The following is a 20,025-nucleotide window of genomic DNA, read 5'->3' on the forward strand; positions in this document are numbered from 1 at the left end:
TTGAAGTAATTGGTAGCTTGGATATTTTGATGATGTGGAAATAATCTCCAAATTACAGTCCTTTCTGTAGTGCCTGACTTCATAGAATCTGAAAAATTATTTATCATAGTAATTAGACCCAGGGTCATCCAATGTTGAGAAGTTGGCTTACACATGGATGACAAATCCCAAGGGATTTTAACAGTGATAGGCAGAACAAATGAAAAAAGTTTTCATATATGACTATAATGCACGTTTCTGCCCTCATTCAAATAATAAATTAAATTCATCATTTGAGCCAAATGTTGTGGGAACAAATAATTTACTATATCCAGTATCTCAGTGTCACCTTATTGTGCTTTTCAGCTCTACATAATACTTCTTTCATCTGTAATTACCTAATTATCTTTTTAGCCTTCTAAGAAAACAATTCTTCAGCTTGACATCTTTAAATTGTGCTTTTGTTCAGTAATTCACAGTGTGTTGGTACTGTGTAATGGGTGTTTATGATTAGTTCTGGAGGTAGCAACGTATCTAAATATGGTTATGCCCCTGTGCTGGAAAAAAAAAGAAAAGGGGTTACAATCCTAACAAATTCTGAATTCTAGTTGCTGAAAGCAAGAGTGAGAAATATTCTTGTAAGTCTCAACCAAGAAAGAGGCACTTCCCCTGTGTTTTGTTAAGCCAAGAAAGTGTGCACCCAGTGTTCAGCAGTAGCTCGCAGTGGAGAAAACGTTCCGTAGCAACAGAAGTTCATGAAATAAAAGACAGATTTAAATGCAGCTTAAAATTAAGGAAATAGTGTCTGTCAGATTTTAAAATGTGGAAATATATTCTGTTTTCTAAGACCGGAGGAAGACAAATATAAAAGCTCAGAAATGGAAGAGAACTTCAAAGTCAGAGTGGGGAGGAGTTACTCTCATGCATGTTCCTTTCACTATAAGCTGCCATAAGTGTGCCCATGCTCTTACTGTGCACCCATAACAGCCTGGTCTTCTGTAGCCTTCTGGAAAATACATGGCTCTGAAGGAAATGGAAGTGATTATACTTTATTGAATCTTGGAGTGGTGGCTTGTCATGGTCCCTTCTATTTTGCCCCTCCTGTCATGTGACCAGACCTGTCATGGTCTGATCACTCCTGCTCCTGCACACAGTGCCCTTGTGACAAATCTCATCCACAGAACGCATTTGAAACAATCAAAACTATGCATCTTTGGAGAAAAAGGCTACCCTCTATAGTAGAAATGCCTAAAACCCTAGTAAACAGTAGGAATAATATTTTTTCACTGTTGTTTTGTGTAGGTTTGTAATTGGACGAGAAAAACCCGGACAAGTGAGTGAGGTTGCGCAGCTGATCAGCCAAACTCTAGAGCAAGAACGCCGCCAGAGAGAGCTGCTGGAGCAGCATTATGCACAGTATGATGCAGATGATGATGAGGTAACAGACGGTCCAGTCTTTCAATCTTTGGTGGTTTTTCATGTTCTCTTTTCTATTCTTAATTCCTTCTTTTTACTTACCAATCAGAGGTCAACTTTTGTACCTTTCCATTACTTTTGCTGGTGATTTTTGTGTTCCAGAAGAGCAAATATCAAGTTGGTTGATGCTTCTTGTAAGCATTCCTCTTCCTTGAAAACCTGGGTCTTTCTGAAATAAGGGAGTAAAGCTTGTTTGGTTGTGCACTGAAACATTGAAGCTTTGTGAAAATGTTTAAATTTTGTGAAACCTGGTAAAAGTTGCCCTCTAACTTTTAGAGGGGTTGAGAATGTTGGGCTTTTTTCCTAGAAGAATTGATATTCTTTTTAAGTCAGAATGTTTTCTTTAATTCTAGGTAAGACCCCTCCTTCCACACCCTGTGATTTTGTTTCTGTGTGAACAGATATTCCTCAGGATAGAGAATTCCCTACCTTGTCTGAAGTGCATATTCATGCTTACAATTAGTGCCAATACAAAGGTTTCAAAAGTAACAACTCTGTGCAGTAAAATTTCCATAATTTCTTTCCATTGTCATAAAATTCCTAGTATGCCTAAATACCAAGATACTTGGAAAGATTACTTTGAGAGCTTTTTCAGAGACTACTGCTGTCTGTGTTGCTCCCTAAATAAGCTGCTGGGTTTTGTAACAAACTGCTTCCTTATAGCTCAAGCATACTGTCATCATTTCACATCATCTTGAGTAATATTATTTGTAATGCTAGACTCCATGTATTAGTGTGTTTTCATCCTGGGCAGGGTGTTTTTTGGGGTTTTTTTTGTGTAAGGAAACAGTAGATAAGGGGAGATAGAGAATTCATGATATGCATTTAATTCAGGTTAGTTTTTGTTTTTAGAAAAAAAATTACTCTTGACATAAAATCAGGATATACTCAGATTTTGAAACATGCTGTTAAAATAGCAATATGTCAGAACAATCAGAAGTGTCCCAACAGACTAAGTAAAAATCCTGTCTAGCCCCAGTAATATTTTCACTTACTGTAATTTCCACTGATATTAAGAATAAAAAGATTTCTATATACCTTAGAATTAATCCTGTCACGGGGACATATGTAACTCATATAAATTAAGAGCTGTTCATACATGCATATGCATGTCTGCCTGTGGGAGAACATAAAAATCCATAGATAGAAAAATCCATATCCTCTCTATTCCCTCCTCAAACTACAGAAACATGCAAGTCTTCTTCTCTTTAGTCTAGAATTAAATTCAAGAGGAGTTTCTTGAAGGAACTCTCTTACAATCTCTTCAAAAACAAAATGGAACAACTAGGCTTTGGGGAAAGAGACCTCCACAACTCATCACAGTGTACCATAGATGTCAGGGTTTGAAGACTTACAGTACCATTTTATGGTGAGCATAGTCTTAATGCTTTCATGGAGGCAAGAGAGGGGTGTCCTAAATTCCTGATGATCAAATCTTTCTCATTGTGTACTTGCATGTAGAGGAGTGTGTGGCTGACCTGTGTGATTGATGCATTGCACCTTTTATCTGTGGAACACATCCAGCTGCAAAAAATCTCAAATGTTTGTGTTTTTTACCTTCATGCACCACACAGGTGATCTGTCAATAAAGAAAATGTTGTTAAACCCCTATTGATCAATACTGATCCTTGTAGTACTTCAGCCTTCAGTAGGGATTGTTGCTGTGAAGGTGCTGACTGTGACACTGTCACACTGATGGCCATGCAAGTGTTTCTCAGTACAGTACAGAAAGAGGAGAGGGATGAGTAGGGATGAGTAGGTATTGAGTACTTTCTGTGATGTGTCTTGTCCTTGCAATTGGGTAGTTACAAACTCTTAGGTCCTGTTCACTGCATAAATTTTTCACAAAAGATACTAAATTCACAAAGTGTTTTCTGCTGATAGAAACAGTGGTTTCTGTTTTCTGTTTGCTTCAGATCACAGAGAGAAAATAAAATTGGGCAAGTTTTTCCCAGATTTTCCTTAATTAAGAGAGTTAAAGGTATCTGTTCTGATTCTAGCACTACACTGAGGATGGTGACCATCTCTGTGAATATGACATGATTTTTGGCAGTGGCCTTTGGAGTGCAGAGGAGAGTTTTGAGGAAAGGAGGAAGAAAGGAAATCTACCAGGGGAGATCCAGATCATCTCATCAATTATCTCTTTTAGAAGGAGAAGGAATTAGGCCTGAGATCAAATGCAGTGCTTTAAAACTACATTGGGATCATTGAAGGTCATACCCATTTCCTACTTGATGCCATCTATATATGTGAGACGTGGGTGGTAAACATTTTCAGAATAAATCCTGGGGTTTGGTTACTAAGATATGCAGTGTAGCATGTTCCCTTTCTTAATTATGAGACTTACCAGAAATAGATTTTATTGAATACCTGCAGTAATCTGAATATTACTATTTTTTAGCCACCTGACTATGCTATCCAGGTCTACTCACATAGCTTGCACCATTCCCAGACAACTGGCACAATGTAAACTGTGATCTAATGCACATTAGCCACAGTTCAAAGATATTTTTGGTCACCACAAGGACTTCTGCTCCATTTACTGTCAAATATGAGCATTACTTCTTTGAGCATACCTTGCTCTGTGTGGACAAGTCTGGCTGGGTTTTTGTTACTGCCAGACACCACCACCAGCCCTGCATTCTTTGGCTCTGGTAAGCAGAGCACCTTTTGGGCAAGACAATCTCATTTTGCACTGGCTGAATGAATATCTACAAGTGTACAAAAACCACTACTACCCTTTTGAGTCTTTTTCATCAGAGGGAATAGTGACTCTGCTTGAATTTGAGGAGTATTTGGATTGCCAGTGTGAGGAGTTAGGCATTGAGGCAGCACAGAATTACACAGGTTGCTCAGTCTCAGAGCTGTAAAGCCATCCTGTTCATTTTCCTACACTGTTTAAAGTATGGTACCATGGATCTCCAGGTACAGAGCTGCATAAATAAACAAGAAAATGATTTTGAGACTGCCAAATTCTGAGGCTCAGAGACTACTACAAGGACAGCAGTAACATTTTAAGTTTTCCAGAGCAGGAAGTCAGTGTTCTTGTTTGAGTCCTGCAGTCGTGGCACATGACTTGTGTTTGTTAGAGGTGGTTAAACCACAGGAAGAGAATGTGTGCCAGGCATGTGCAAGTTCTGATATTTTATCTTGCTGTGTCACCAGCTGGCTGGATTTCCTCTCTTTTGGAGCTTCTGAAAGTCTTCATAGCCCAAGGAGTCCGTAGGTATTTTAGAAGGATCCAAGTTATTTTAAAAAGCAGTATTCTGAGACAGTTTTGGTTTCTGCCAGCTAGTGGGCAGTGGACTTGAGTTGGATACTAAATTTAGAGATGCAATGTTAGCCTACTACCTTCTCATTCCATTGCCTTGCAGGAATGTTGCCTGACATCTGTTTGTTGAGGAAGATTTACACTAATACATAGTGTTTCTAAAATGCAAATCATTTATTGTGTAAGTAATACTGAAAACTCATCATTTACTATATAAATGCCCTGCATTGCTGCATTTCAGAATCTGCTGTTACCATGGGCTGCAGGTCCCACAGGGTTGCAGGATGCTTTCAGATGCTCCTTCATTTAAGTTTTGCATAAAGCCCTTGTGCAGAACTGATGAACATGAAAATAAAATGGATGTTCACAGTGGAGTCTATGCAAAGACCAGCAGGATAAGTGTGCATCAGCTCACAATTTGTAGTTAAGCTCCCACAAGCCAAGCACTTGAGCCAGTAGTATCAGATATTTCTCAAGTGTTACATACAATAGGCAGCACTGGCATTTCCTAGTGAGTCTGTGCTAATCACAGTAAAGCTGGGAGAGTATGTTGCCTCTAGATATCCTGCTACAGAGTTTGCCCATCACCACTTTGTCTAGCTTCCTAAAATCCCACATCCTTTTAATTTGTAGCATTCTGTCAGAAAATAAAACTCGAAGGCTTTGAAGTAGGCACTGTCCTTGTATTTCCTACTTAGTGTGCTAAGTATGACCTGAATCTGTATCCTTGACTGAAACCTTTTGAATTCCCTGTGTTAACATAGTGTTCTGTGCATATGAGTCAGATTCTGACATTTCTTGGAATTGTGATTTGGACTTGGTATTATCTTCTTCATGTTCTACAGCAAATGACAAAAGTCAGATAAAGCAGATGACCTGTTCCCCAGAAGGCTGCATGGGGTGATGCAAAATGTGAAATGAATAATATATTGCAGGATTCTGTTCACTCTGTGGCCACAGACAAGTAGTTTAATGAAACTGGTGTTTTATAATATCACTAATAGTCAAACTAATATTTTGTTCATTTTAAATTCTCATTCATTAGGACATGCTGAGAGCAAAGCAACATTTAAAACCATTGAAGAAAATCTTGACACATGCAAAAAAAAAAAAAGTGGCAATGCACTTGAATCTCTTAACACCCAAAGAGTACATTTTTTTAACCAAATCTCTCAGAGAGTACATTTTTTCCAACATCATTAATATGATGTGTTCCTGTAAAAGCAATGATTAATACTATGCCATTATGGTTTTCTTCACTCTTTTGAAAAAATTAAATATAAGCCATCAAAGAAAAAATCAGATGAAGAGATGGGCTTGAGTTATTTTTACAGTGCCTCAAATGGTGTTCCCTGATTGTGGGAGAGTTTCAGCAGGAACAAAAGGTGTAGCTTGATGCAGCCTTTGTTATGGTGATTTGGGGAAGGTCTGTCTGCATTATCCTGGCTGGTGCTGCAGCTCCTTCTTTATGGTTGGGAGTGTTAGGCACATTTCAGACATTTACTGTTGAGGCAGTTAAACAATGTGAGTAACACATTTTCCCTTTAGAAGTGGAAAATTGCAGCTCATGTTGATAATTTCATGCTATTAGCTGTGATTGCATATGGCAAAATGGAATGGCTAGTATCAGAAGCTATTGCTTTGGATGGGACAAGCTTAGCCCTAAGTGCTACTGAAGTGAGAAACAGGGCTTGTACATGGATGAATTCTGCTCACCAACACAGAATGAAGGCTCCAAGATTTTCCTTTAAGAGCATGTAAGTTTTCATTGGCTATGGAGTTTAAAATATTATTGCTATTGCTGGATAAGGAAACAAAATGTATTGCAGGGAACCTCAGGGAGTTACAATGACAACTCTTACCTCACAGGGCTTTTTATTTGAAGTAAGACAACTTTTTTTTCTGTGCCTTATTGCTCCTTATAAAATAGTGAATTTCACATTCACTATTTTATAAGTGGCACAGTGTGTGAACAACTACTGTCTCATAGTTTCATGTGCAACAAAAGTCAGCAGAGAATTCTTTCAGGGAAAGTATGTTTCATGTAGTTTATGATGTATATTTCCTCAATGTACACATTGGTTCTTTTGAACCTGTAATTTGTTTTTCATGTGACTGTAAGATGAAATCCCTTTATTTTGAAGACAAAAGCTAAAGCCCCATTTATTTCTGTGTTCTGTAATGTGTTCTTGTCGTCCTGGTGTCTTGTTTACTTGAGCTGTGTTTTGCTTTGACAGCTACTTTTTTCATTAAATGAAGCAAAAATGACTGTGCTCATTGACACTCATTATGTACAATTTGAAGCAAGATTTTCCTTTGTGTTCATTTGTAGCTGCCTGATGTTCCTCTTCAAACACTCTGGCTCCTGAGGCCGGTAGAATATTGTCTGCTCTTGATTTTTTCCCCAATAATTTACTCCTTCATGTGTGTTCATTTTTCTTTTTGCATTCAGTACTTCTTCTTAGCTTAAGTCATTGGAGAAATCAGCTTTAACTAAATTCATCTGTTTTATTCCTTTGCCAAAATTGGTAAATGTAATTGGAATTTTGTATTAATGTATTTCTTTAAAATGCACATGTAGCTGAGCCAGGTCTGTTTTGCTTTACATAAGCAGGGCATGAGTTTACTGGTTAATGATCCTGTTTCTGCCTCCTCTTTGCATGCTTCAGAGATTTCCTTGCCACTGCTGATAGACCCACCAGGATTTTTTTTAATGCAGCAATTACAGTTGTGAATTACCTTATTTGTTTCAGGGATAATGACTGCAAAATGGAAAGTACATGGACTGTTAGTATTTTGTCCCCACAAAAATTAATTTCTCTGAAATCTCAGTGTGATTTTAAGAGTTAGTCTTCCTGCTTGTGGTTGCCCTGAGGGTGTGTGAAGGTTGCATTACATTACATGAAAGAGTCAGGAGAGTTAGCAGCCAGATTTTCAGTTTAGACAGCTACTGCACACAGCCAGGGACAATAAAATAGAAACTAAATAATAAAGAAGTTACTACAGGTGTAGTGTAACAGAAAGTTTTTTGTGTGTGTGCATAAGATCCAGACATACAGAATGACAATTTCAGGTGTTATTTTGTTTAGGTATAGTGCTTACATGCCTGAAAACTCCAGTGAGATGGACTATGTATTCTTTACTTCTCTTAAATAAGGAAAGAAGAAGTAAAACCAGCTGTTAGCTTTTTTTTAATAGAAGACTATTGAGATTCTTAGGCATATATGCTTAGTAGGCATGAAGTATATAAAACAAATGGTTACTGTTTATTTCATTGGAGAATATTGTACTATTTAGAGGGGCAGCAATAACTCACCAAAAAAATACCTTGCTTTACAGTGACTTTTTTAAAGTATTGATGTGCATGTTGGTGACTGACTTTCTTTTTAGTAGTTCTTTCAACATCATAAAATTTTACTAAACTGTTTTATGCTTTCTATGTGTTTTGGCTTTGTTTTTTAAAATTTCAGTGGTTTAAAAAAAAGAGGAATGTAGGTTTTTCATGATCTTTAAAGGTTCCTTTTAACCCAAACCATTCTATGATTCTGTGTGTCCTGTCCACCTAGAGTCAACATCTTGCATGCACTAATTTTTAGTTTAGAGAATTTTACATAAGCCTAAACAACAGCTGAGAAACTGAATTAAGGTAGGAAGGTTTGAACTGTTGTTCAAACCCCGGAGTTCTTACCTCTTGTTTTGGAAAGTCCTTTTGTTAAAAAAATTACACTAATAGATAATTTTATCGCTATGGGGAATATACTTCTGATAATTGTATTATGTTTCTTCATCTCAGAAACTGAAAGCTCATGAAGAAAAACTTTGAATAGTTTTGTCAAAATTTTGGTGGTGTTACTGTAGAAACATGAAAAAGACTGCTCTGGTCCCCCCGCCCTTCCTTTTCCATGTATTTATTTAGTCCCAATCCTTATAAATCCAGATGTGGTCCTGAGGGAAGTTTTGCTTTATAATGTGTTTGCACAGTCATCTGCAAGTCAGCAGGCTGTTTGTGATCCATGCATGCTGTACTCCAGCTTCCAGGGGGAGCCCTGCAGGAGCAAGGTGGTACCATTCACCTTAGGGCTGGGGAGAGATGAGCACAGGCATGTGTGCAAAAGACTGAGTAGGCAGCTTGGAGCTCAATATTTCAACCTTTTCTTTTCAATATTGTTGTTTTGTTTTATTTTGTTTGTTTTTGAGGTACTGACTGCAGCTTAGGATTTTTCAAAATTCTATTTTGTCAGCAAGTTGTTTGCACCTCATGGTTTACTTGCACAAGAAACACCCACATTTATTGTTCCAAACTAGTTGAAAGCAGCTCCTTATTCAGGGTGAAAATTGAGCAAACTCTGGCTTCAGACTCTGAACTTGTCTCTGACACTTGGTTTCTTTTTCCTACTCTTGTCTTTCTGCGTGGGTGTGACTTTTCTATCGTTAATTTGTTTATAAAGAACAGACCAATGAATTTTCAAATTCAACATGGAATGTCACTGGAGAATTACTTCATCCAGATGACTTTACTAACAACTAATCAAGATCCTGTTGGTTGTATTCTGGTTTTTTTTTTCTGTTTGGAAAAGATTAATTGTTAAATCTGAAATAAATTTGGAGAGTTCTTTCAATGGAAAAGAGGTCTCACTTGGAAAAGGATTAAACTATCAAAATACAGAGCCAGTAATGCTTGAGAACTGAGTTATTAGTGCTTAAGACACTGTGTTCTCTTCTCACTTAATATACTGAAATACTGCTGTGGAGTTACATTTTGTCTGGTAGAATTCATCAGTACTGGGGTTATAGCTAAAGACAAAGAAAACCTTTTCTGTATGCAGAATGCTGTGATTGCACAGTATCTTAGTTACTCTTTGAATAGTCTCTGCATAATAAGAGGATAACTGGAATTTCTTAAATGCTATAAAATTAAGACAGGGGAATATGCCACAGATGAAGAAGATGAAGACATGGGACCTGTCCTTCCAGGAGGTGACATGGCCATTGAAGTGTTCGATCTCCCTGAAAATGATGACATGTTCTCCCCCAGTGATGTGGACACCAGCAAACTTGCTCACAAATTCAAAGAAGTAAGTTATACATCAGAAAATACTCCTGAAATACATCACTGAATCAGATTTCTAGTTATCTCAGTGCTTGGGTTTTTTCTCTTGAAAACTGGAGTGGTTTTTAGCTTTTTGTCTGTTTAGTACTTTGAAATGACTCAAAAATTTCTGCTTGAAAGAAGTAGAAATGGCCTTTGGAGATATTTTGGCATCAGCTTTCAGGTGACTGTTGTATTGATGAGGGCAGTTTATAAATTAACTTTTCAATACAGAAGTTACTCTGCCTCAGCACTTAGTTTGACCACATAGACAAAGTGCAAGTTCATTCATCACTAGCAGGGTGCTGGGGTTTGGGGTTGGCTTTTTTATTTTGGCTTGGTTTGCTTTGTTTTGCTTTGTTTTTTTAAGATTCCAATAAAAGGTGATTGGGAAAACCAAACAACAAATGTTAAATTTCAGTGGAGAGAGACGTGTGAAACTCATCCTATGCCATTCCACAGTAACTCATCAGTGTACAGCCATGTCATGTGTTTGGCCATGTGTTTAGAAAGATGCTCTATTGGGGAAGCAGCCATACTTCAAGATAGTATTTTACCAAAGTTTTACCAAAACCATGCCAAGTTTATGGTTAGGGGGTATAGCATCCACCTGTACTAACAGTGGTGTTCATTGTGGTCCTTGAATTAATATAATTCCACATACCAAAGTATGAAGGGACATTTCTTCTGTATTTTAGGCTGTGTGCTTTTGATTTGGCTTCTTTTTAGGCTTTCCTGAATTCTCATGCAAATAAAGATATGAAACAATGGATATACCTGAGCTTACAGTAATGGGCTGAGTGATGGCAGTAAAGAACTTTTTTTTTTTTTTTTTTTTTTTTAAGCACAGGAAGATGGGAGGGTTGAAAGTAGCCAGAACCTCATAGGAGATTTAAGCAGCAGAACCTGGGACCAGATAGGAATATTAAAAAACCAGGACTCCTTTTTTATCCTTCTCCACTTACCCTTTTGCCTTCATTCAAACCAGATATTTAATCTTGTATAAATATATTTTTACTACCCTCTAGTGAGAGTCATGTGTGGCAAGTGATCAGTCAATGAGCAGCCAGTCATTTCCAGCTGATAGCCCTCTCAGCCATTGGGTGCCTACTGTTATTCACTGATGGCCCCTGAAAGTTTTTTACATTACTTAAATTATGATTTTCTCACTCCATATTTTGAGTTTCATGCTCTTACACAAATTAGCAGAACATTTTATTTCATTTTCTAGTACTTTGCATCATACACAGAATAAAGTATCAAAGTGGTGGGAAGATGCTACCATTCTCCGTGTGCCAGTGAGTTTTCCAAGGCTGTGCAAAACACAGATGCAGTGATGGGCAAGAAACTCACCTTTGAATAAAGTACCTTTAAATCTGTGCTTGAATACAGTTTCCATAAGCTGAGGCTATCACCATACTGGAGCTTGTCCAGAGTGATTTGAAGTTATTTGCAGAGCTGTCTTCTGTAATGGCCTTAAAACGCTGTTTTAGAGCCCAGATGAAGGTACTTTGGGATCCTTGAGTGTAAGTGCAGATGAGAGCCTGAGAAGAAACCATGAAATGCTCCTGCCTCAGAGTGGGCTCTTTCAGCAGCCCACGCAGTTGTGCTGTTCTGAGCACACCACTTTTGTTTCACGGATTGTCTTTAAGAGTACACAGCTGCGTTTTGTTGGCTGATGCCGAGTGAGTGCATGTATTTTTCTTGGTATTTGCCCTGAATTCTTTCAACACTGGAGGACTTGTTCATGATCACAGTGCACAAGCCCACACAGTGTTTTCTGGAATTGTATTTAAAGAATAACTGTTCTTTCTTGTTCTTACTCCAGAGATTAATGAAAGTATTAGGCAAATGGGTAGGACATAATCTTTAAGCATAATAGTTTGACCTAATTAGTTGAATTCAGTCTTTGCAACACAAATCATGTTCCCATACTCTGAGAGCACTCTTATTAAAAATGCTTTGCTTTTGGAATGAAAGTGAGAAGAGAGATGGGCATTCCTGGGAGAATCACGGAAGTTTTGAAAGTCTTGTTTTCCTGGCTGTAAAGCAGGAAAAATAAAACTGATTTTTCTTAACTGCTTTGAGAGAAAAAAGCTAGAAACTTTATTTTAGCTGTGATGATTGAAGAGAGACAAGATCTGTGGGGAGAAGGGACATTTATGTAAGAATTCATTATTCCATATTTTAATGAAATATATGAAGAATGGATGATCATTATATGCAAAAATATATAATGATTGCGTAAAAATTGTCATGGTGATTATTGGATTCTAGTGCATACTTTCCTTCCCAGTGTACTCCTGGCATTTTAACATTTGCTAGACTTTCATCTCCTTCTACCTTTTGCAGTCTTGATGAATTCAATCCATTTTCTCTCTAAAACTTACCTTTTATAACAAGTTTCATTGTTTTGTAGAAAATTAATCAGCTTTTCAAGACATACTTGAATAGGAAATGTGCCAAAATTACTCAAAATGTCTTTGTTGAAGTGAAGCCTTCACAATTTTATATTGACTTAAAAGCCAAAAAAAAAATTCAAAATAGTATGTGCCAAGAATTTGTCTGGCATTAAATAGGACATGGAATAAAGATTTCTGGTCCCCTGTTAGTAAACTTGCTTAAAAATTTTTAGCTATGGAGTCCAGATTTTCTTGCCAAATAGTTGACCTTGCTTGTTTTTTAGTCTAACCTATAAATGTGTTAGCATTTCTCATCTATTCTACAACCATAATTAGTTCCTTTTTTTAAAAAAAGCAGATATCAAGCTACACATTTTTCTGTTAAGCAGAAAAGTGTCTTCTTTCTTCTGCCTCAGTGGGATCTGCTGTACCATGTACTGATTCAATGATCTGACTGGGTACTCAGTATTCATTTTTTTGACTTAATAACAGAGAGCACAAAAATAACTGTTAAAAACCATCTGTACCTGAGCAGATTGTCATTTATGCAACAATTTGGAGTTTATTTGTATGTAATAATAAGCTCTTTAAGTGCTCCGTATGGATTTGTGGGGTTTCAGAAGAGATGGGAGTAGACTGTCAGCAGGTAGCCTAAGCTTTGAGTCTTGGCTTTTTGATGCCATTATCAAGTCTGAAAAGGGGAAAACTCTAGCTCATCCATTATTCCCCTGATTTTATCTCACCCCAGGACAGTGTAGCAGAACTAAGCAAAGGTTAGGCATTTTATAAACACCATGATGTTTTGAGACAGTTCTTTAATAATTTTTCACTATTAACAGGAGTGCAATGGGTAGAAAAACCAGTTCTCAATCTCTGAAAATTGGAATGACTGAGCTCAAAAATTGCAAGTAACCTCTTGCAAATGCTAATTGAAGTATCTCCTTTTTTCCCTCTAATATGTAGACAAAAAGGTGTATGACCTTCTCCGCTTCCTGGCCTACTAGGTGCAGTAGCATCACTGGTAACTTCTTGCCATTAGACCAGCTCCAGGGCTGCCAGGTGCCCTGTTCCCAGCTGCACTGGCACCTCTCCATCCTGGAGCAGTAGCCCTGCTCCCCTGTGGCACTTGCTCAGGAGCCCCATGATCCCAGGGTTACCTGTGTCTCTGCAAGCTGCTGTAGTCAGTTCAGTTCATTTCACATGGAATCTTACATCTGCTCTCACTGAGCACAGGAAGAGTTGTACCACTTTTCAGTGCAAAGTCAAAAAGTGAGCATAAGTAACAGATTGTGGGGATTAGAAGTTCTTACAGTGTCTGCTGGAAACCATGACCAAGAAATAAATGTTTGAAAGAAGATTCCTAAGTGGTGAAACGGTGTCTCCTTTATTCTGTCCAGCATAAATTGAGGAATTCTCCACCTTAAAGGACTAGGTTTATTCAGTAGATAATTTGAGGCTGATTTGCAAACCAAACTGTATCTGAGAGTGTGCATTTCCTGTGCCACAAGAAGGGGCATTCAAGAGACTACAGGAAAAGGGAATTTCTAAATTGGCTTAGAATTTTTCAGAGATACTTATAGTGGTCAGCTCAGTGATAGCTCCAGTTACTTTGAAAATTATTCCCTTCTCCCAGAAGAACTTCTCCTTTGATTAATTTGCACATTTTCTTACTAACAGCTGGTTCTTCAAGAAGGTAGCCATTGCTTCACCAGAGATGTTAGCTTCTGGTTCAGTACAACGACCTCATATACTCTATTAGCTCACATAAACTATTCCCAAAAGCTCATGTTTGTCTTGTAAAAGAAGTAACCTGCATGTAAAACATGCTTTTCCATAGCTATTCCTCCTATTCATAAATAATAGACGATGCCTTATCTCCAGTGCAGTGCTGGCTCAGGCTGTAATTCACTTTTTGACCTTGCCCTCAGCTCCCTACCCAACATACTCGAGTCACTGACTCGGTGTGAGGTTTTGGGGCCTGTCAGTAGTTTGTCCATGCTGCTTGCTTTAAACAGTACAGCAGCAGGGATTGGGGTGCAGGCCAGTATTGGGTACATGTGCCTGATCATTTCCATTTGGATTAGGGTAATGCTGTTGGAGCTGTGGTTCAGTTTGTACTTCAGGGTTTTCCTGGAGCCTGTGAATAGCAGACCTTTATGGTAAAACTAAAGGTGTTTCAGGACATTGCCTGATACACTCAGAGTAGTAGACTGTAGTAGGCTGTTCACTCCACAGGAACAGACTAATGTGGGTTAGAACAGAAGAAATCCCACAGCAGGTGTGCAGGTGGGAGCCAGGTCCTCCACACCAGCCCTTTCCCTGTACAGATCCCCTGTTGTTGTTGCTGCTTGGTGATGTAACTACAACCTTTAGCACACTGCCTGGGCTGTTAATCTGCTTGCAATCGCTTTGTTGCTTGAATGCTGTTGCTGTTATTTACAGTTTCCCTGTGTAACTGCCCTCAACTGAGATTAGCTGGCTTGTGCAGAGTAACTCCAGCTATTGGTGAAAGATAGCATCAGTTTACCTTTCTTCTTGCATGAAATAAATGTTTGGAATCTTCCCTCAAGGTTTTCCTGACTTCTTGAGACGTTAAATCGCTTCTTTCCATGTTTGCTTATTTGTAATGTGCCTGCTTTAATCAGTGCAGTGGGACTTTCAGCACTGGGATATATTTCACATTCACATCAGGGGAGAGCAAAGCCCAGCAGGATAACATCTAATTTTTTTAAACATAAGACATTTGGTTTTGCTAAACAGATTGGATGTTCTGATTTGAAATTATGAGTGGTTAGACGGCATCCTATCTTTAATTAGGTTGCACAGACTGAGTCATTTTGCAAGCTAGACATTTTAATTTACAATCTACTGCACTGCAGCACTCTTCGGGGCCTTCTGCTATGTAATAAGGTATTCAACTTGCAGCACAGGCTTTAAAAATACCGGAGTACTCTCTATGACTTCACTTGTTTATTTTATGTTTTCAATTCTAGTTGCAAATCAAACATGCAGTTACAGAAGCTGAAATTCAGAAGCTGAAGACAAAGGTAAGATTCAATATATGGTTAATGCATAATGTTTTTTTCTTTATGCAAAATCAGATCTGAAGATGTATCTTTATGTGGGTGGAGAAGTCACCATCCTTATTAAAGGCTGATTAAGAAGCACAGTGGCTCAGCTAAATCTTGTCTTGGTGTATGTTCTTTATTCCAAGTTTCGAGTAAAAATCTTAAGTGCTGCTATTAAAAGAAAGTGCCAACTTTTGTAGCTTCAGTTAAACATATGTTTTAAGGGGTATCATAATTACTAAATGGCAGATTGCTAGTTTTAAATTTCTGATGCAATTTTTCAGGTTTTAAAATTATATTTGGATTGAATGTTCAAGTTGAAGTTAGTAGATTTTTATTTACAAGTGATGTTAAAGTATCCCTGCGCTACTTTCCAATATTGACATTTTTTAAAAACCCGATTTGTTTAAAGGAATTTATTAGAAATTATTTTTATATACAGAAGAAAAAGTATTGTTTCATATTGTTGCAGCTCTCTTTAAAAGATAGTCTAGGAAGGAAAAATAGGATCAGTTTAAAAGAAAATATTATCTCACAATCAGCTGCTAGTTAATAAATTAAATTTGCTATAGCAATAAAAAAGAATTGGTTTTTTTTTGTACTGGGGTAACCTTTATGGGAACCTAACTGATTATTCAGTAGTTCAGCAATACTAGGAATTATAATAACTTCCTTCTCTTTGAGTCTATTATAAAGGAAATAAAAATAAAAAAAAGAGAAAATTGTACTTCAAGAAAACATTTTAGATTATTATTTCTTTTCAGTAGCATTTGCACTCACTATTATTTTGTATTTTGCATAGTGTTTATCAAGTCTGCATAAATTACTGTTAAAAAAAATCAGAGTGCAACTGTTTTCTGTAAGGACAATTTCTGTTGTCCTGTCTCAGTCCAGAAAGTCAAAAATCTTTTCTTTCTCTGCTTTCCAGTTCAAATCTAGCAATTGGAGCCACACAGTCGATCCCTTGGGATTGTGCCAAGGCCCATTGACTTGATGGCATCAATGTGTGGGTGTAAACATTCCTCTGTGCATATCCATTTGCAAAATTAGGGTTAATGTGCCTTTTAGTGTTGGACCTTTTTACCTCATCTTTTCAATAGAGCTGTAGAAAATGTGACTCATTTAGGTATATTACTAATAAAACTGCAAACAAGTTAATTTTTTTGATGTGTATCATCCATAATGCTAGCAGAACTGCCTAGAGCAAATTAAGAACTCTTGATAAATAAACAGGGATGTTAAGGCATTTTTTGTTTACTAAATTATAGGAACTAAATCCCACAAGATGCTGTATAACCCTACCCTTATCCAGCACCAAACACTGAAACCTGCAGGTAGCTTCAGTTAGCAAATGAGAACACTAAAACAAAAAAACAAAAAACAAAAAATCTGGAAATCAAATTCCCCCCTCCCAAAATAAGAAATGTCATCATTTTCTGAAAGTGTGTAAATGCCTTATAGCACCTGAGTCACATGCACAAAGCAAAATGCATCCCATGTGCTGGCTGATTAACCCTGCAGTTTGTCTGGGTACTCCACTATTGACATTTTAAATGTCAGCCAGTCAGATAGGTTAGTATAACCCAGAGAAGCACAGAGGCTGCACTGGAACACTGAGCAAAAACTCTGCTTGGTTTTATGAGGAAGAATAATACATGTATCAGCCTGTTTTCTTTGTCCTGGAACACTCTTCCCACTGTCAGCATATTACTATTGTAGTTACTGATTTACTGATTCTCTCTATTTGTGTTGTTTGAATTAATCCTGAACTCTTAGGCTGCACTTTGCAGCTTTTCATGGACTGCATCTCCACTCCTTTGTTCAGCTGCAGGCTGCTGAGAATGAGAAGGTGAGGTGGGAATTGGAGAAGACCCAACTCCAGCAGAACATTGAGGAGAATAAGGAAAGGATGATGAAATTAGAGAGTTATTGGATTGAGGCACAGACCCTGTGTCACACAGTGAATGAGCACCTCAAGGAGACGCAAAGCCAGTATCAGGCTCTGGAGAAGAAATATAACAAGGCAAAGAAATTAATCAAGGATTTTCAGCAAAAGTAAGCAGCTACACCAGGCTCAGCAAATGACTTAGTGGCCAGTTAGAAAACATGTATGTGATATATTTTGAAATATGAAACCCACTGTTAAACACCTGTAAGGTAAACACTGTTTTCCACTTTTTTATTCATGAAAAGCATGGACACTTTCTATTATGGAAAAATGCTAGTATTCAAGCTGTAGTCATACTGTACCTAAATAAAGACTTAGTCTGTAATATTCCAGATTGGTATGTTTCAGAATTAGGAAATAGCTCAATGTAATTGCAAACAACTAAGAGTAATTACAGTAAAGCACTTAATTACCAAAGTTTGCAGCAATTTATATGTGTATTGTATCAGCTGGATTCATTTCTGCTGTGTACTAATGTAACATCAAAAGGAATATTGTTTTGTTGCATTTTACATTTAATTTTTCTTCTTCTTGTAGATGCCAAGAATGTTTGAGCTGAGTTGAGCTAACTGATGATTTCCTGGCCCCCTCTGTTTCATGTGGTCCCCTCTCCCTGGTGGCTAGCAAGAATAATAACATCTTACATTTCTATAACAGCTTCCATTCCCCAGATTTTTTTGGGTTTTTTTTGCAGCAGCAGCTTTTTTCATTTTCTGCTGAAATACACTTATTTAAAGAGGAAAACTCAAAGACATACAGCACTGTCACGTGATAATTGGGATTGCAGAAATGAATATCCTGTCCCATTAAAAAGGGGGTTAGAGTATCAAAATATCATTACCTATTTTGGAATTTTGTGACTGTTCCAAAACTAGTTTGTATCCTGTGTTTTCTGTCACAAATTTCTTTGATATTCAAAATAAAAAGAGATAGGGCAAATCACAAGAATGAGTTTGGATGGCTTTCCATTGACATTCTGCTTTATATTAGTAAAAGATCTAGTCAGTTGTTTTTAAATACTTTGGACTCCTTAACTGACGTGACATATTTCCTTTAGAAAATTCAGTTTTTACCTGCAAACTTACAGGTTGTCCATTCTGTGAAAGGAGCACAGTCATGCTCTAGTAAAACAGAGACTTTGCTCTATTTCCTACAACATAGAAAAGCATAAACTGAGCTATGTTGGTTTTGTTGTAAAGACAGATTAGGAAAAGAAACCAGTTTAGCTATTTTGATTATTAGTAAGAACTGAGATTTTTTTTCCAGATAAGTTGCTCTTGCCATTTTTATATTATTGCCTAGCATATTCCCTTAGCCTAATTGCTTAGGGTTTTGTCCTGATTGCAGTTTCATAGTTCTTACTAAGTGACTAATAAATTATTTGGCAGGGACAGATTTTTCTGATGAGTAGCAAACATTTTTTTTTCACTCTGATTGCTTTGATGACAGCAAATACATCTTCTTTTTTTCCCCTAAGAGAACTTGACTTCATCAAACGCCAGGAAGATGAACGCAAGAAAATAGAAGATTTGGAGAAAGCACACCTTGTAGAGGTTCAAGGCTTACAAGCTCGTGTGAGTAGCATTTCCTCTTTATATTTGAAGAATGAGACAATTCTGTGTGATATTCTGGAAGAACAACATCTCTAATGGGGAGGGTGTACTGGGGTGAATATTTTTGGTAATACTGTGTTGAATTTCTTTCAGATACAAGACTTGGAAGCAGAAGTTTTCAGGCTAATGAAGCAAAATGGAAGCCAGGTTAACAATAACAACAACATTTTTGAAAGGCAGACATCTTTTGGAGAAGTTTCTAGAGGAGATCCAGTGGAAAATCTAGATACTAAGCAAGTGACCTGCCTGGATGGCTTAAGTCAAGGTTTGTTTGAGCCAAACCATAACTCCTATGAAACATAGAATTATAGAATTATTTGGGTTGGAAGTACCTTAAAGATAATTTAGTTCCAATTCCTCTGCCATGGGCAGGGATACCTTTCACTAGACCAGGTTGCTCAAAGCTGCCTCCAACCCGGCCTTGAACACTTCAATGGATGGGGCAGCCACAGCTTCTCTGGGCAACCTGTTCCAGTGTGTCACCACCCTCACAGTAAAGAATTCCTTCCACATATCCAACCTAAATGTCCCTTCTCTCAGTGTGAACCATTGCTCCTTGTCCTGTCACTACAGTTCCTGACAAGGAGTCCCTCTCTGGCTTCCCTGTGTGCCCCTTCAGTTGCTGGAAGGTTGCTATGAGGTCTCTGCACAACCTTCTCTTTTCCAGGCTGAGCATCCCCAACTTCCTCAGCTGTCTTCATGGGGAGGTGCTCCAGTCCCCTTATCAACATCATGATCTTCCTCTGGACTTGATCCAGCAGTTCCATGTCCTTCTTAGGCTGGGAGTCCCAGAGCTTGATGCAGCACTCCAGCTGGGGTCTCATGAGAGCAGAGTGGCAGAATCACCTCCTTTGAGGTCACACCCTGCTTTTGATGGAGCCCAGGATTCCTAGAAACTGTAACATTATTTATTTCTCTGTTGAAAAAAAAGAAATACATTCTGAAATACATTAATTTCTAGCCACCACAGAGGTGTTTTATTAATATTGATATTTTAGCAGTCATGTCAAGTGTGGACACCGGCAATATTGCCTTACAAACAAATCAATATGAATTATATTTTTAACAAGGTATGTGTATAAAAAAGAGCCAGTCCCGCTGGAATGGTATTCAGTGATATGCAGACCTTGTGCAGTTGGTTTCCACAAATCTTCACAGACCTGTTTTTTCTGTCAAGTG

The 20,025-nt window shown here is 37.8% G+C and overlaps 1 protein-coding gene across 7 annotated transcripts in view; it reads left to right on the forward strand.

Annotated features, from left to right (window-relative positions):
* The window catches only part of PPP1R9A (protein phosphatase 1 regulatory subunit 9A), a 131,441-nt gene that overhangs the window by 86,934 nt on the left and 24,482 nt on the right, over positions 1-20,025 (forward strand). For 6 of the 7 annotated variants that reach the window (XM_077175039.1, XM_054635469.2, XM_077175048.1 and 3 more), the window contains exons 6-11: positions 1,282-1,417; positions 9,646-9,801; positions 15,211-15,264; positions 17,111-17,340; positions 18,711-18,807; positions 18,940-19,111. In XM_077175039.1, the coding sequence (XP_077031154.1) occupies positions 1,282-1,417; positions 9,646-9,801; positions 15,211-15,264; positions 17,111-17,340; positions 18,711-18,807; positions 18,940-19,111 (845 nt within the window). The remainder of the gene's footprint in view (positions 1-1,281; positions 1,418-9,645; positions 9,802-15,210; positions 15,265-17,110; positions 17,341-18,710; positions 18,808-18,939; positions 19,112-20,025) is intronic. The other variant, XM_077175051.1, reaches the window with a different exon arrangement.

Source organism: Agelaius phoeniceus, chromosome 1 (assembly GCF_051311805.1).
Source record: "Agelaius phoeniceus isolate bAgePho1 chromosome 1, bAgePho1.hap1, whole genome shotgun sequence".
NCBI classification, from domain to species: domain Eukaryota; kingdom Metazoa; phylum Chordata; class Aves; order Passeriformes; family Icteridae; genus Agelaius; species Agelaius phoeniceus.